General features: G+C 39.2%; 3 protein-coding genes across 6 annotated transcripts in view; 2 read left to right on the top strand and 1 right to left on the bottom strand.

Moving 5' to 3' along the window:
• Positions 1-8872, bottom strand: part of LOC130612265 (eukaryotic translation initiation factor 3 subunit G-like) — a 46127-nt gene extending 37255 nt beyond the window's left edge. The window contains exon 1 of one of the 3 annotated variants that reach the window (XM_057433571.1): positions 8737-8872. In XM_057433571.1, the coding sequence (XP_057289554.1) occupies positions 8737-8756 (20 nt within the window). In that variant the 5' untranslated portion in view covers positions 8757-8872. The remainder of the gene's footprint in view (positions 1-8736) is intronic. The other 2 variants (XM_057433570.1, XM_057433569.1) reach the window with 2 other exon arrangements.
• A 149-nt stretch (positions 8873-9021) lies between these two features.
• LOC130612266 (uncharacterized) lies at positions 9022-11442 on the top strand. 2 transcript variants are annotated; one of them, XM_057433573.1, is made up of 5 exons: positions 9022-9304; positions 9482-9558; positions 9642-9782; positions 9857-9973; positions 10054-11442. In XM_057433573.1, the coding sequence occupies exons 1-4, from the start codon at positions 9262-9264 to the stop codon at positions 9902-9904; spliced, it is 309 nt and encodes a 102-aa protein (XP_057289556.1). In that variant the 5' UTR covers positions 9022-9261; the 3' UTR covers positions 9905-9973; positions 10054-11442. The 2 variants fall into 2 exon arrangements, with proteins under 2 accessions (XP_057289556.1, XP_057289555.1); XM_057433572.1 differs by lacking the exon at positions 10054-11442 and having other exon boundaries at positions 9642-9965.
• A 661-nt stretch (positions 11443-12103) lies between these two features.
• Positions 12104-17740, top strand: LOC130612264 (uncharacterized). Its single transcript, XM_057433568.1, has 3 exons — positions 12104-12242; positions 12626-12694; positions 13480-17740. Exon 3 carries the CDS (start codon positions 15089-15091, stop codon positions 17411-17413), a length of 2325 nt encoding a protein of 774 aa, XP_057289551.1. The 5' UTR covers positions 12104-12242; positions 12626-12694; positions 13480-15088; the 3' UTR covers positions 17414-17740.
• Positions 17741-18159: the final 419 nt, after the last annotated feature.

Genomic DNA, 18159 nt, shown 5'->3' with positions numbered 1-18159 from the left:
TTGATGGCTCATTTTACCAGTGCAACACGTATTGGAGATAGCGACCTTCCCCAGCAACACGTGGTCACTGAATTATCCTCTGACGATGCCAACATCAGCAATGCCTCTGGTGAGGAAATTCCTTTGCACAAAACCATACCTTCGTCTAAAGTTCATAAAGCCTTGAATAAAAGAGTCCTGTTCAAACGAAAAAATACAACTTTTGACAATTTGAAAAAGGACCTATTTGATTTTGTCCGCACGGAAATTCGTAGCCAAGTAGAGGCTAACCAATTACATAATTTGAAACTGTACCAACCACGTATTTGGGGCACCATTACACTGCGCCATCTTTGTTTTCCTCGCGCTCTTGTGTTCGGCCTGCCGGCTCTTTGGACCCAATTCTTGATCAAGATGGCGCGAATGCTGTTGTGGTTCCTCAGCTTACAGATGAAGCTGTGCGCATTGAGGCCCCTTTGTTGTCTTCTCACATCCCCCAGGCCCAATGTTCTGTACCTTCGCTGCCCGCAGTACCTAAGGCTGTTTTGGAGAAAATTAAGCGTTTGGAGTATGTTAATTTAGAACTACTCCTTCCACCATCCCTAAATTCGTCGTTTGTCCCTGACGATGATGGTGAGTACGATCTCAATGTCAGAACTGCAGATGGAGTCCCCCGACTCTCGCTAAGCAGGAATGTCTCGGGTAGGTCTAGGATTAAGGACTTTGCCTCCTGGTGCCTGGCATGGAGCAACTATCTACCTAGCCTTATTTATTTTTATCCCCATCTTGCCACACAGCTGGTCACCTATTAAACTCTAGTTTGCCAACCAATATGTCTTCTCCGCTGTGTGTGCCTTCAACAAACTGCATTGGCTGCAGTTAGCTAATGATTCTCTGCGGAGATGGGACCAACTTGACGATTTGCTCGTTACCCAACACTTGAGAGGGGCTCCATTGTTAACTAAGTTGTACACCTCCTCCACCTCCACAAGAACTTCTTACGTATGTTTTAGTTGTGGTCAGCAAGGACATTTTGCTACGAATTGCCCCCGGTCTTCCAGTGCAGGTGGGTTAGGCCCCGCGTTTCGGAATGCTTCCCAGCATCTTCCCGCAAGCAGCTTTCCCAGGTCCGATTTCCATCAACTCTCAGGGTGTGCTGGCAGTTCAATAGAGGCATGTCATGTTCCAATACATGTCCCTTTCCACACAAGTGCCCCCATTGCTCTAAACACCACCCAGGGCACCGTTGCTCATTTAGGCCCTCTCAGCCAAGTACCCAATATTTTTTTTCCGATTAAGTCCTTTGTTTTCACTCCTGTAAATGTCTTATTATTGGGCAAATTATTAGTTTCACATCCCAATCGGGTCTTAGTCAACTTTATCCTTTCTGGCTTTAGCCATGGGTTTAAACTTGGGTACCAACATGGACAACTTTTCCCATCAACTTCCAACAACAAATCCTCTATGGAACATGCAAGCAAAGTTGATGAGGCTATTTTAAAAGAGTTGAATAGAGGGCATACAGTTGGCCCTTTTGATTGCCCTCCTCTTCCTAGTTTTCATTGCTCCCCATTGGGTGCAGCACCTAAAAAAGATGGTTCCATCCGGGTAATTTTAGACCCCTCATCACTACAAGGATTCTCGGTTAACGATGGCATTTCTAAGGACTCTTATTCAGTTACATATTCATCATTTGACGATGCCATTGATATGGTACGTGAACTTGGCCGAGTCTGCTTTCTAGCTAAACTGGATATCAAACATGCCTTCCGGTTATGCCCAGTTCACCCGGATGACTGGTACCTCCTTGGTTACAAATGGCAGGGAAGATATTTTTTTGATGTTGTTCTTCCCCTCAGTGGACGGTCGTCACCGTTTACGTTTAATCACTTTGCGGACCTACTTCACTGGATTCTTCAGTACCTTGCTGCCATTCGGCTACATGTAATTCCTCAAAAGCCGCCTGCCAAAATATCATTAATTTAATTCAGCAGGTCTTTAACTGCCAGGAGTTCCTTTAACCCCGGAAAAAATTGTTGGTCCAACCTGCGTCCTGACCTATTTAGGCATTGAAATTGATACCACTGAATTCGTTATACGTTTACCTCAGGACAAATTTGATGTTATTTTGTCCTTGCTAAGAGTGTGGAAAGGAAAGAAAAAATGCACAAAAAAGGAGCTACTATCACTCATAGGAATGTTGTCTTTTGCATGCAAAGTTGTCAAATGTGGTCGCATTTTTTTGCGCAGGTTAATTGACCTTTCTACTACTGTAAGTAGCCTTTACCATCACATCTCCGTTACATCGGAATCCCGCAAGGACATTGAGTGGTGGCTGAATTTTTTACCCAGTTGGAATGGGATGGCGGTCATCCAAACATCATTCCTCACATCAGAAAGTTTAAACATGTTTACAGATGCTTCCATGAGTGGTTTAGGCTGTTTTTACAATGGGAAATGGTTTTCCATCCCTTTTTACAACACCAACAATTACAGCATTACCTTTCTTGAATTGCTTGTGGTTGTTATAGCAGTACATTCGTGGAGTGAGAAGTGGTCTGATACCCAGCAGGGTGGCCACAGAATTTGGTAAAAGAAATTCCATGACTTTTCCATGACTAAAACCGTTAAGAAAAATTAAACCCCTAAATTAATTAATTATTAAACAAACCATAAATTTCATTATTTAGAGAACAACTTTGCCGAAAAAAGTACAAGTACTTTTTTCTACATGATGAAAAATAACAAAATCGTGTCAAAATATAAAGAACATATATATTCATACAGAATATTCATATAAAATCAGAACTTTAGAAAAAAAATAGACTAGAAAAACAACAAATATCAACTAATATCCTATATAGAGTCTGTGAGCATTGACGTTACTTCTCTTTCCGAAGATCCTTCGTTAGCTTCTCCACAGCTTTATCTAGATCGGCTATGTTAGCTTTCTTTTCGGTGACCTTCCTTCTAAAAGCATTTGCTTTAACTAAAAAATCCATGTTCTCAGATTCCTCAACTTCGTAGCAGAGTTTTTCAATATCCGTGTTCAGTGCATTGATGGATGAGATTAATCTTTTCTTATAGTTTTTAACATTGTTGATTTCGTCTGTTATTGATTTTCTTTTGTTTGATTTCTTGTCTTTGTTGACTTTTCTTTTTTGGTCTTCCAGATGTGTTCCGTATCTTTGTCTGGCAGCTTTACAACTTTTCAACAGACCATTACTCAATTGATACTCATGCAAATCCACATTGGATGATTGTAGGTGGTCATATACAACTCTTTGGCTAACAATACATTTCTCTTAAAGATTCTCAATCAACAGTTCTTTATTGATACTAAATCCCCGTTCAACAGCAGATTGAATGTGTGATAATGTGAGGATCACTTTACAGATGGCCTATAACGCTTTTTGATCTTTGAAATACGGCCTTAGGAATTCATCCACTCTTGATTTGCTGAAATCAAATTGCACAAACTCTTCCTTAGTAGGTGCGTCGAGCGATGACCAGAATTTCTTAAGCTCTTCTTTTGTCGAATCTGCTACAGAAGGCAACACATGATCAACCTGATGAAGCTTTTCAACCAGAGATATAAACTGACTTGTAGCTTTCTTGACTGGTGATAATGAGGAGGAGTATCGAACGATAAGATACTTCAAGGGACTTCTCTCTTGTAGCTTCAATATCAGATTAGTTAGAAAAACCACAGAATCTTTTCGGAACTGATGTTTTACCTCATCTGTTATCTCTTTTGACCGCAAAATAGCCTTTACAGCTGTGCCTGTGTTCACCATGTCAACTGGCAATCAATTCTGGACCTCCTCAACATCAATGTTAATAAGTTAATATATTCCTGTCCCATGCTAAAAGCTAAAACTATGCTAGGACTCCCTTCCTTAGAAGAAACATTGATTGAAAACGATTTTACCACACAGATTACATAAGTTATCATTGCTTGTAAACTAAGCAGTCACATGACATAATGTATAATAAAACAAATTTATACTATAATAAAACCAAACACAACTATGTTATATTGCAACAAAGCTTGACAATGAAACTGTTCAAAAAATTGAAATTAAGTTTTCTTGAAATTTATGCTACAAAATATAAACTGCAAAAATATTTAGCCAGTCAAAAACTTAGGTTGTCAAGGAAAAAAAGTTCCATGACTTTTTCATGACTTTTTCATGAAAATCCTGTTTTCCATGACTTTTTCCAGACCAAATAAAATTCCATGACTTTTCCATGATTTCCAGAAATTCCATGACTTGTGGCCACCCTGACCCAGGTTATCATTTTTACAGACAACGAGACCATTCTCCGCATATGGAGTACAGGTTCGTGCAAATGTGAGCACATCATGAAACTTGTTCGCTTGTTGTTTTATTTTACGGCAAATCACAACATAAATTTGCTGATGCGCCACATTTGTGGCACTTCTAATAATTATGCAGACCTACTTTCGCGTTTACAGGTTGCAAAGTTCAAAGAGCAGTGCCCATACGCCGAAGAGCTTCCTACTCCTATTCCCTCGTCAATCTCCGAATGCTTAGTGTGACAATGAATTACCTCTTCGATGCTGCTTTATCGCCAAACACCCGACTTACCTACCGTTCTGGACTCTCATCCTACAGAATGTTTTGCCACCACGCCTCTATCCGGATGTTTCCGCTCATTGAATCCCACCTTCAGCTTTATGTCACTTTTATGTCAACGCGGGTCAAATATGCTACTATTAAGGTGTACTTGTGCAGGACACAGTACCAAAGTCTAATCTGTGGATTTTCCGAAAAGATATCTGACATGGGAAAATTGTACTACGTCATGAGGGGTATTCGGCGAACTGAGAATGTTGTAAGCAGCCAGAGACTGCCAATCACGCCCTCCCACCTACACGAAACGCTAAGATTTATCAACAATTCATGTTTTTCATTTTGTGAAAAAGCTATGTGGCGATGCCTTATTTTGTTTGCCTTCTTTGGTCTGTTAAGAGTTTCGGAATATGTTTGCCCTTCCATAACCAATTTTGATCGCAATATTCACTTGTCCCCATCCGAGTTTAGCTTCTCACCTTGCAACAATACTCTTTATATGACTATCAAAAGTTCTAAAACAGATCCCTTTAGGAAAACATTTCAAATTAGGTTTGGAAGGATTAAGGGTGATTTGTGTCCTGTCAAAGCTTTCTTACAATTTTTTGCGTACCGAGGTACTCATCAGGGTCCTTGATTTGTTCTCTCCAACGGCGAATTTGTTACTAAGAAGTTAGTTTCTGCCTTTGTAAAAATTAGTGTAAATGGGCCCGATCTCAATACGCATAGCTTTAGGATTGGTGGGGCCTCTGCCGCAGCATCTTGCAGTATTCCAGACTCTGCCATTAAGATCTTAGGCAGGTGGTCCAGCGACTGTTATCGTCGATATATCCATCTTCCCAATAAAGTGTTAACACAGTGGTGTTCTAAAATGGCCAACCTCAATGACGTGCCTAGGTAGTGGGACATTCGATCCATTTAAATTTACAGAGGGATCTTTGTTATTTATTGTATTATAATTGCTAGACTAGGTCCTGTCGTAATATGGATTTTATATATGTCAAGTATTATGACTTTGTGTTTATTTTGGCTATAGACTGTTATTTGCTTTTGTACAGTTTTACGTGTATCTAGGCTCCTTTGTATGTATGTATGTTGTTGACGCATAAAAGCCGGTACTCTTAATGACGCCGTAGATTAGTGGTTATAGCTCTCAGAATCTGTGCGGGAGACCGGGGTTCGATTCCTCTTGACGGCGATTCAACATGGGCGAGTGAATGTTACCATAGCCCCGGGTTAACCCAAGCCATGTGAGGGAAATTGGGAAGATGGCACACTGTGTGGGCCGTTGGATGTTGCCGGGAGTTGTCTAGTAGAGCGCGGGCTCTAATTGGGTCTGCGTAGCTCAAAATGAGCATTAATAACTCTAGGACTCTCCATCTACGCCATGGCCCCTCCTGGAAATAATAGACAGGGTATATCCCTCGATATTTGTGAGGCTAGCCATGTAAAATATGCACATCTATCTATCTACTGACTTTTTCCTCCAATACCCACACTAATTTGGGGAAATTTGGGGATGTCGGGCTTCCTACATCAGCCATATAACATTTGGACAGATGCGTGTGTGAGGCTTGCGTATCATATTATTACTTGATATTATTATCACTTATTATCATTACGGTGAGGCACACCCTTTTATGAATCCTGATATTATTATTGTGGTAACACATGCTGGGCCAATACTGGACCAGCTTGTGCATTCCACCTTTAGCTCATGATTATTGATAACACATGTTTATTGGGTGCAGAAGACACCATATGTGATTATCGGTTTATAGTGAAGTGCAGTGTACCTTCATGATTGAAGTGGAAGAGAAACAATATCCTTCATGCATGAGAATAAATTATTAAATAAGTATATAGTTAATAAACTAAATAATTAATCATTAATTACAAGTGATAGGTAAATGTATAATTAGTTGTGAAATGTACCCCGTGAATAGAGGATATGAGTATGTAATTCAAGCATGAAGAGATCTGGGTCATGCCTTGGAAACCATTCACAATATTATGATCCATGAGGACATAAACTTGTGAGGGCCAACCAAAACGTGCATACCCTTAGGAAATTACCCTCTTTGCCTTGGGCAAGCATTTTGGTGATGATTACCTTGTTATGATTACTAGCAGCATGCGTTATCAGTCCTGCCTTACTTAATTATTTTCTTACCCGGCATCCCGATTCATTCCCCTAATTTACAAATTGCGTTCCATGCGTATGATGTTGTATACCAAAAATGTGCCATAATGCAATATTCTCGATTAATAAGTGTGTTTTTACTGAGTAACCAAGACAATTAATAGCTAATTTTTGTTATAAATCACATCAAAACCACCATAACTATTTTTTTTGTAAAAAAAACTTTTTTGCTTGATATTATTTTTGTTTTTGATTAAAAAAACAAAAAAAAAATTATTTATATTCAATGGTGTTATTCTCTCATAGATGGTTTTGTGTGATCTAATTCTCTTGCACCTTCTGAAAAGAAATATTCCACGCATATTAAATTTCCGAGCCGCATGTATATGTATCAGCCATATGTATCAGTTTTCATTAAGCAAATGCCTACACCCTTATCAAAAGGAGAAGCTAGCAAATCATTTTCTTTAAGGTATTTACGAGTCATTTGGACGTTCAACTAGCAAACATGTGCAGTCGTGATGTGTTGCTCCTAACACATGATGGTTACTACAGACAAAAGGACGGATTAGCGATGGGAACTCTGCCAGCTCCTAATGGCTGGCTTAGCAAGTTTGACACACGTATAAAACACGACGCAAAGCTATACTCCCAGTACATGGATGATATCCTGAGAGATATCAATAGAGAACAAATTAATGACAAACTTATGGAAATAAACAACTTCCATCCCAACCTAAAGTTTACCGTGGAAAGAGAACAAAAAGGCAGTATTCCATTTCTGGACATGCGAATCATACACAGAGGCGAGAATTTCACATCAACGTGGTATAGGAAAGCTAGTGACACAGGATTAACAATGAATTTCCATTCGCTAGCTCCCATAAAGTATAAACGTTCCGTAGTAACCGGTCTGATGTATAGGATTCATTACGCATGTAGTACCTGGGAGAATTTTCATCAAAGTCTCTTAAACGCAAAATCTCTCCTTGAGAATAACCAGTACCCCCCATCGTTTTACGAAGAAATTATCGAGAAGACCCTGGAAAAGATATACCGACCAAAACCACCTACGGTAGAAGAAAGTAACGACGATGAAGCCGAGAAAAAACTTGTTTTTCTTCAATATCGAGGGAAGGTGACGGAGAAATTTGAACGCTCGTTAAAACGCATCAATGCACCATGCAAAATTGTCTCTACAATTAAGAAAAGAAAATCAGTTCTACCATCATTGAAATCACCTGTGGCAAAGCCTATGCAAAGTGGTTTAGTGTACAAAATAACATGTTCACGATGTCTATCGTGTTATGTGGGGCAGACTACCCGACATCTTTTAACCCGTATCAAAGAGCATAAATATACTGCCGTGGTCAGAATATCATTTAATGACACTGGAGGCACTTTTCATTCAGGAAATAAAGCCTAAAATTAACACAAAGGAAGAGTTTAAAAGCCGTGAATTAGTAATAAAAGTTTAATTATGACTTATCCCTTATGGGAATTTTAATCATTTAATACCTTTTAACTTGTGTATAGTGTATGTAGGTAGATGTTGATATGTGATGTGAATACTTTTTATTTAGCAGTTTTATTGTTTATATACTTTTACTTATAGCCTGATGATGAAGTAATACTTTGAAATATATTGCTAAAATAAACATATTACATTGTTGTCTTGCATACTATGGTTTTAATTAGCTAGCTATATAGTTAGCTACATATTTTACTTATTTTTTTGTGCATTTATAAACAATGAGAACTATTGGGAAGTTTTTAATCCGTTAAGTGATGGTTTGAGCTAAATGAAATGGGAAATTCAGTATAAATTGCAATTAGGAAATAGTAATTTTTTCAACGGCTAGAAGAGAACGCGAGATTACAACCTGGCTTTTTGAGAAAGAGAGGAGGTTTTTAAAATAGGCTCAATTTTTAAAATTGAGAAAGCAATACAGGCATTGATGTAATGAACCAACAATTTTATATTTACATAAACAATAAAATAAGAGATTTACTCACTCTTCAGCTAATTCAGGCATATTTCCCCCAAATGTCTTTCCTTCAATAAATCCAACTGATAAAAGACAGTCTTGGCTAAATCCTATTCGCTTCAGTACGGTAGGCACTATAACCAGGGGTCAAGTCGGAGGTCTTATACAAAATAATTTTGGCGAGTTAACCTGATGGTCTCGATAGTCCAATAAGCGAGTAAAAATGTTTTGAACGCCCCGGGAAAATATCAAAACACTATAAGTCACATAAATAAAACACGTGGTTTTATTTTGAAAATTTCGTACGTTTTTAATTTCTGCTGATTTTAAAAACATTCTCTCGAAATTGGTGGTTAATTTAAAAAGGAAAGTACTGTGAATTAAAATGACATTTAACATGGGTAAGAAAACTTTTATATTTTGTTTTTATATTAAAGAAGCAAGCAATTATTATAACATGAAAATATTGTCGCAAACTCAAAACATTTTTGGCGTGCACAAACATATTTAAATTTAGCTTATTCAAGAAAAGGAATTATTTCATCCAGCGAAGATGAGGACTTCGAAGATTCACCGCTTTTTAATCGAGCAGTTATGTAAGTAAGATATCAATATCTTCTTGTAACTAAAAAATAGTAAGGTTGTAATAAATGTGCGGCAAATGAGTGCTTTAATATTGATGACCTGTAAAATAATGAAAACATTTTGTAAGGTGAAGGGAAAAAGATATAAATAAGTGTTTTTAGTTACGTTGTAACTTTATTTCATCATAGTGATAAAATTAAACAAACCTCTGAAAACAGAGAAAATAAAAGAGAAAAAAGAAAGAGAAAAGATATTGAAAAAGCGAGTAAGTTTAAGAAATGCCTGATTATAATTTAAACTTATTTTAGTAAGTTTTATTGGTGTACTATTTTTTTATTTTAAACCTAGATGGGACTTTTATCTCAAGCAGCAAAGAGAGCGATGTTGGAGATGGCACCGAAGACGACATTCAAGACGACAAAAAAAGAGAGAAAGGTAGCAATGACGAGGAAAATAACGACACAGAAAATTAAATGTCAAGCTTGTCAGGTAAGACCATTCATGACTTCTGTTGAAGAATCAGTTAAAGCACGAAGTGATATATGTAATTTATTTAATTTTAGACAAGTGTGTTCGTGCGGATTCCTTGGAAGAAGCAAAAAGAATTATAGAAAAATACAAGATTGAAACTGGAACGAACTATTCGATTTACCATAAAAAAAGCGGTTTTTGTTCTCCAGGTTGGTTTACAAGTAATACTTATCTGTAATACTCTGAAGTGACAAATTTTGCGATTAATGTTGGACTTTAATGTGTTTAGATGTTGATATAAAAGGTCATAGGATCATGTTTGAGGACAAAAAGTCTGACAACCAACAAATTTTTTTTACTGGTACACCATTTCTCGTTATGGGTATGGAGGCGTTAGATTGCGTGCACGGAGCAGACAAAAGTAAAGTTCAAAACAATAAGAGGAAAGACGCAAGAAAGGCAAGCATGATTTATCCGCTTTCCTAAAAAAAAAAGAAAAAGAAAGATGATAATTCGCGCCTCTACTAATTTTTTAGAATGATGGTGATCACTCTTTCAGGAAGTCAAGATTTCTGGCACAAAATACAAAAAAGATGGATTGTCCTGCCAAGATTATCATGCGTGATATTATCACACTTCTTGATTATAAGGTAGAAACTAATTTTCTGACAATCACAGTCTAAACCGTTGATCAAATTTTGACTTTTGTCATACATATGATTTAAAATGTACCGCCTAGATTGATGCTAACACGGAGTGGAAGAGAAAAGTTTGCGTTAAAAGCTTAAAAAATAAATGGCAACAGAATAAAGAAGGTGTACGGTGGAAACGAACTATATGGATCACATTCCCTGAATCACATTCTGGACATTTTGTTGGAAAGGTATATGTTTAAAGCTTCGTGTCGTCTCTGTAGTTGTAAAACTTGGTAGTAGATAATTAAATCGTAAATTTTAAGGCTGGAGGAATGTCCCAAAAAGTCGATAAAAGAATAATTAAAAAAATTTCCCAACTAGTTGCGGAAGGAGTGCGTCAAGTACGAGAAATGGAAAGACACATAAAATATATGTCAAGAATGAATTGTTTAGAGACGACAGTGTTCCACCCACAACAAATAGGAGATTTTATCCTAAAAGAAGTGATATACGTAATCATATGTACTGTAAAAAACAGATTAGCAAAAATGGACCAAGAGAATCTACTACTGAAAGTGGAAGAATGGCGCAAAGAATCTCCCAAAGATAACTTCTTTTTTTGAGGGTATGGTGAAGTTGTCAACAACGAAGATTGTATACAGCCAAGTGGTGATAAGGATGACAACGATGATATCAAGGTCTGTAAAAATTTAAAGTAGTTTACGATCGTAAAAGATTGCGTTCGCATCTACTTATGTGTTTGCATCAAGAAAAAATGCTTCCTTTTCCTGAAGAAAAAACATTAAGATCTTTAAGATGCGAAATCAAAATTTTGGCTATTGAGTTGTACTACAGTTGTCGCATGCCCTACGACGAAGAAAACGCAGATGACATGGCCGAATGTTCGAAATGTTTACAGTGGTTTCATCAAAAATGCGAAAATATCCCACCAATAATTTTTAAATCAAGAAACAAAAAATATTTTTGTAAAGCTTGCGTTGAGGAAAAAAAAAGTCGAAAATAAAAATTAAGACGTAAAATCATTATCTCCTTTTTTATTTGTTAACCCCTCTGATTTGGTAACGAGTCGTGGAGAGCTCTTTGAAGGTAAAGAACACAACGATGAAGTTCTTTGACGGATTTTGACGAGTAACTCGAAGAATTTAATTTATAAAAGATTCGCCTCCGACTTGATCCCTGGTTATAGTGCCTACCCTTCAGTACGGTGGCCCATAACTATGGCAAGCCCTATTCACATTTATTCGATGTACCTTGCATATCAACGGTACCTTCGAGAAACCCGGTTTAGCGATCGAAAAAGCTGATTTATCCGACGAGTTTCCATGTTTCTCGCGAGAAACCTGGTATCTCGCTCGAAAAACCAGGTTTTTCGATCAGGCTGCCCTGCAAATGTGCACTCAGTTTATGGCTAATAGATATATTTTAAATAAAAACATTCCGCGATGACGAGAAACAAGGTTTCTCGCTCAAGAAACTTAGTTTATCAAAATTCAAAAAAAGAAGAATAAAATCAATGAGAAGAATGAAATTAATTGTCCCGCGTATTTCACTATGAGGGTATTTATTTCTTCATTCCACATGCTTTGCTTCGCCAGCTTTTTCTGCAACTTGGGAGAAGAACAGAACGTCATATCCAAAAGCAAAAGACCAAAACCACAAAAAGTATACCTGAGAGCAGGAGTTAGGAAGAAGATGCCTACTAACGGCTCACAACACCGCGGTACAGGGATAGATTTCAGAAGAATGGTGAATTCTCCTTACTTTAGAAGTACTGGAAATTTGCCATCGTTGCCAGAAAATCCTCATAGCAACACTAGTCTAGGTTTGTGAAATGTTATTTTTAATTTTTTTGCATGTCCTGGGTGTCTTTTTTCAAACTAGAAATACACCTCTTGACATTGTTGTTGTACTCATGTGCAGTTCCTTTTACCTACCAGAAGTTGTTTGTCCTACGTCCTACTTGGTCTGCTAAGCGGCGCTCTGTTTACCTGTACAAAACAATACAAAAACAGCACATTGTTTGCAGAACAGAATAGCATGCAATACTGTCACTGCAATTTGAAATGGTTTTGATTAGTTAAGATATTCATGATGCATCCATTTACTGTCAGTCCCAGTAAATGTCTCAGTACTGATACAAAGTTTTAAATTTTTCAGAAACCATTTTTTATCAAGTCCAAGATATTTCCTTTTTAATATGTTCAGGTCTTATTTTTCCAAGAATGGAAAGGAGGGAGTTACATGAAAGAAACAGCACTTCTATCACTTCATCAGGTACATATATAAATCAGTTCTGTTTTTAAGTTTTAGAGAAGTATGCATAGATACATTTATATAAATTTTTTTATAACTTTTCATTGCAATGTATGAATCCCTCTTTTAGCTAGAAATTATAGAGCTTTTTTAAAGGAGAACTAACAACAAATAAATATGTTTGTTCATATCACAAAAACAACATTGCATACAATTTTTTACATTTACTCTATTTTTTTGTCCCTAAACTTGGTCAATGGTGTTTTTTTCACATTGTCCAAAGTTTCAATATTGGGCATTTTCTAGTCCCCTGTGGTTGAAAACAAACCAATGTTCAACAATCTTGAGATGTTCCATTCTTTCAATTCTATATATAACTGTGTGGTTTTTGGGTTGCTTGCTTTTTGGTGTGCATTATGAATTATTTGAATATTTTAGCACATATTGGTCCACCTCACCTTGAGCTGATATTACTATGACATTGTTACGCCACAAATGTTATTAATTTACTGAATAGCGTTTCTGTGTAGCCACTGTCATGGTAGCGACTATAAGCCTTTTGGCCAGAGCTAATAAAGGCGTAACAAATTTCACACTTCATATTGGCTTCGAAATAAACAATTTAAGCAGCACATGTTATCATTTGTTGGTTCTTCCTTAAGAAGGTGGGTTATCAGAAGGGGATTGAGGACCGGTACTGTATAATAAAAAATCCTGTTTGTGAAATTACTTCATTGTAAAATGATAGTTTTTATAAATTTATAAAAAAGAGGTTTTAAAAGCATGTAATAATATTTACTTTATAGCTTTTCAACAAGATACTAATTCACAAAGTTTACCATCTTCTGCAAGTACCATTACTTCAAAATCTACAACAATATCAAACTCTTCACTTTCATCTGTATTAGGTAATGACATACACACCACCACCACTTATGAGGATTAATTTTTTTTCTTCGTTGCAACACACAAAAAAAACTTGAGTTTTGTGTGCTGTTAAGTCAAATGATAATTTTTACGTCTTCAAATTAATGCAAGATCAGTTTAATTACAGACGGTAAATGAATCTCAAATACAAGCATGATGGTATTCGTTTTGTATCAGGTTCAGAATATTTTTATCGCAAAATATTTGTCGTCTTTGATATCGTTATTTCTGCAATTTATTAAAAATGTACGTTTTATTAAAAATGTACGCAAAATCAGAAGCAGAGAGAAACAGATTTGCAGATGTGTTAAGAAGGGAAGACCAGCGCAACGAGGTATTCAAGATAGCAAAGCAAATGAAGAAGACTAATCAAGATATTGTAGGTGAGAAGTGTATACGTAATGATGAAGGTGTTTTGGCTAGCACAGAGGAGGAGAAAAGGGTAGCTTGGAAGAATCATTATCAGAGGTTGCTTAACACTGAGTTTGATTGGGACGAGGATAATTTGTCTGATGATGATGTCGTAGAAGGGCCAGCTATGCATATCAAGACAGAATGGGTAGTGGAGGCTATTAGGAAATTGAAGATTGGCAAGGCTGCAGGAGTATCAGGTATTGTTGCAGAGATGGTAAAAGCATCTGGATATATTGCAGTTGAGCTTATTACATATCTTGCTAACCAGATTATAAAGGATGGTGCTATTCCGAGTGAGTTGCAGTCGAGTGTAATAGTGAACTGTTTCAAGGGCAAGGGAGCTAGTATAGTACACCCGCATGAGTACGGTTTAGGTTTTTCGACGGTCAAACCCCTATTAAAAAACGCTGCTTTTAGACCCCCTAAAAATCTGTGACGTCACAGATTTTATCATACCTCAAATGAGTAAACAAGTCACGTGATATCCAACAAATTTGCTGACATCATCAAAAATGACGGCACTCGACAAAACTGCTGACATCAACAAACGCGCATGCGCAAATCTGTTTGAATAGAAAAGGGAAATTCCCTACTCAAATTGCGACCGCTGTTAGTTAAAGTCTGAATGTACATATAATAAAGAGAAATGAGTTGGTTCAAGAATGCAATTAGTAAATTATATAGCGCTGTCTCAGCGCCGGTAGCAGCAACTCGCGATGCTCTTGCAGGTCGACTACAGAGCGTGCGAGACACTGTTAGGCATTATTATAACAGGGCGAGGGAGCAAATTGCTGGAAGGGCAACACTGCACGATGAAATCGAGAGAGAAGCGCGAGAGGACTTTTACGATGCTGGAGACATACAAGACGAATACAGCGGAGTCGAAGACATCAAGCACATGTTCCCACAAGAGAAAAACCGATCCGAAGGCGTCGAAGACATTCAGCACATTTTTGATGAAAATGACACACAGATGTTGGAAGACGGAAATCGTGTCAAGACATGGCGGTTCAACAAGAACCTTAATCAGCCACTGGCGGAGGTCATCATGCGAAAAATACACCCTACATAGACATGAGAGTCAAGGTAGTCTACAGTTTTGTTTGCACCATCTACGAAGCAGGAGGTGGCACGGCTCCGTATCACAAGACCAAGGGAATCGAAGGATCGCTTACGAGCCTAGCTGACATCGAAGCCTTTATCGAAAAATGTGAAATGCAGCGATTAGATCTAGGAGATAACGAGTTTTGGGGGAAGGCGTACTTACCACCAGAAAGAACAATCGAGACCCTAGGTTCGTACGAAGGGAAAATAGTCTTCCAACATGTGCAGATCAAGATCATCTCCACAAGGGAGCCCCTGTTAGGCTGTGGACCTTTGCCAGACTGGTTGCGAAAGAAGAGGTGCATCTACAGCTTTGACAAGGAGGATGAGAGAACCGACAATTTGTGTGTCTGGAGATGTCTTGCCGTACACTACCGTGGAGAAAGAGAGCAGCGCGAGAAACGTGTCACGAGACCAGCTCTCACACTAGCACGCGAGTACTACGAGAATCCCAAACTAAAGCGGAAAGAAGTTCGTGCTACGAAGCTTGTTGACTTCGAGGGCATAGCGAAGCGTTTCAAGATCAACATCAGAGTCTTTGAACCCAAGACCAATTCTGAGAAAGCGCCATGGAGACTCGTGTACGGTCAGAATCAATACAAAAAAGATTTAGACACAATCAACCTTGGTATGCTGGATGAACACTGTTTCTACATCAAGGATTTAGACGTACTGGCACGACGGAAATGGGAATGCGAAGTCTGCAAGCAAATGTTTACAAGCAGCGGAGATCTTACGAGACATAAGAAGATATGTAAAGGAAGAAAGCCGACTATCATCTGCAAAGGCGAGAAGGTCAAGCGCATGCCTAGCAAGTCAGAGAAGGTCTTTTACGGTGAGGGCTTCAGCTATGACGCTTGTAAATGGCTCGAGCACATGTCGAGGGAAACTGGAAGGCACATTCATCACGCACTCTGTGGGCATGGAGGAGAACGAGTCATACGCTACGGGGAGAAAGAAAATGAGGTCTACAGGGTAGACGGCTATGAACCTCAGACCAGGACAGTCTATGAGTACCACGGTTGCAAGTGGCACGGATGCCCCTGCCAAGGAACAAACACGAATAAATATCGATATACGGCCACCAAATCAAAGGAGAAAGGCATCCGAAAACTTGGCTACAACCTCGTGACAGTGTGGGAGTGTGAGAGTCCACCCCAAGCCAAGAGGTACTTCAAGAAAGAATTTCGACCCTATCCTCACTACATCGTGTTTGATTTCGAGGCCCTCTTGCTCCCTCTGAATCAGCGACAAACATCCGACCTAACATACATCTCGGAGCATGTACCGGTCAGCGTCGCCAATCACGATAGTCTGAACGGAGATCCAACGTTCCTGGTGCACGGTGATCCAAAGATCTTGGTTGAACAATTTGTGGAGCAGCTCGAAAAAAGACACGCCCTCATCGTGAAAGAGGTGGAGAGAATGTATCCAAGACCCGATGATTTTGACATGCTTCCAGACAAAACTCAGAAGGCATGGAACGAGTGGGTAAACCAGGTGGTCGTGATCGGTTTTAACAGTGGCAAGTATGACCTGAACATGATCAAGCGGTACTTTGTCGATCAAATTCCCAAAGACGATAGCAAAAAGATCACAGTGGGGAAGAAAGACAACGACTACATGTTCCTCACGACATCGAGGTTCAAATTTCTCGATATCAAAAATTTTCTCGCTTCTGGTATGAGCTACGACCGATGGTGCAAGTCTCTGGATTGCAAGCTCGAAAAGCTGGTGTTCCCATACGAGTGGCTGACGAGCTATGACAAGCTAACCCACGTCGGACCCGTGGCGTACGAACACTTCTATAGCAGTCTTAGTGGGAAAAACGCCCTCTCTCCTGAAGAGTACGAAACATTCCGTGCAGAGTTTTACAAGCGAGGCTGCGTCACCATGATGGACTGGTTGCGTGAGTACAATTTAGCCGATGTGGAACCCTTCATCGAAGCCGTGGACAAGACAAGGCTGCAGTACTACGACGACGGGATAGATATTTTGAAAGACGCGGTAAGTATTCCAGGCGTATCGATGCGCTACGTCTTGAACAAGTCTCTAAGACTGAATTCAAAGCTAGAGCTATACGCTCCAGGAGAACTGTGCAAGCACAAGTGTAAGGTAGACTGCTACCAACGGTCTTGCAAGGCGTGCAAAAAGGTGCAAAAGGCTTGCACTGAGTGCACGAAGAATGAGGCGTATGAACTGCTTCAAACGGGCATGGTGGGAGGGCCTGCCATCGTGTTCTGTAGGTACCACGAGAGAGGAGCCACGGAAGTGCAAAACTGTTCTGGGTCTTGACGCGAACATGCTGTACCCGAGTACGTTGATGCAAGACTTTCCTTGTGGGAAGGAGAAGCTGAGCAAGATTGATACACCCACAGCTGAGCACAACATCAGACTGTTGACAGAAGGGGTGCAGAGCGGCAGCTTATTCGGTTTTGCGCAGGTCGACATCGAAGTGCCGAAGGAGCTGTATGACAAATTCAGGGAGATGGCTCCGCTATTTGTGGTCAAGGAGATACCCGACGATCAAATCCCTGAGCACATGCACGAGTACCTGACCGCCACAGGGCGAAAGCGTATGCTTGGTACACGTAAGCTCCTAGGGTTGATGAAGGCTGAAAAGATCTTGCTGTACACGCCCGTGCTGAAATGGTACCTTGACCATGGCCTGAAAGTGACTGCTTTTCACCAGTTCATCAAGTACAAACGAGGTAAGCCATTTGCATGGTTTCCGGAAGAAATTGCGGATGCACGACGACAAGCCGATAAAGACCCTGACAAGCGTATTGCTGGAGATACGGCCAAGTTGAAAAGTAACTCATTCTATGGAAAAATGATCGAAGATCTAGCGAGGCACGCGAACACCACCTTCACGAGAGATGAAAAGAAGGTGGATGCAGCGATGAGATCGCCATACCTTGAAGATCTTGAAGAGATAGGTGATGCTTACGAGATCCGAGAAGGAAAGAAAAAAGTGCATATCGACAGAGCGTACCAGTGCGGCATTGCGGTGTACCAGCTGGCCAAATTGCGTATGCTTG

Source organism: Hydractinia symbiolongicarpus, chromosome 10, assembly GCF_029227915.1.
Source record: "Hydractinia symbiolongicarpus strain clone_291-10 chromosome 10, HSymV2.1, whole genome shotgun sequence".
Lineage (NCBI taxonomy): Eukaryota > Metazoa > Cnidaria > Hydrozoa > Anthoathecata > Hydractiniidae > Hydractinia > Hydractinia symbiolongicarpus.
The sequence above is the reverse complement of the archived record's forward strand: the minus strand, read 5'-3'. Positions and strand labels throughout refer to the sequence as shown.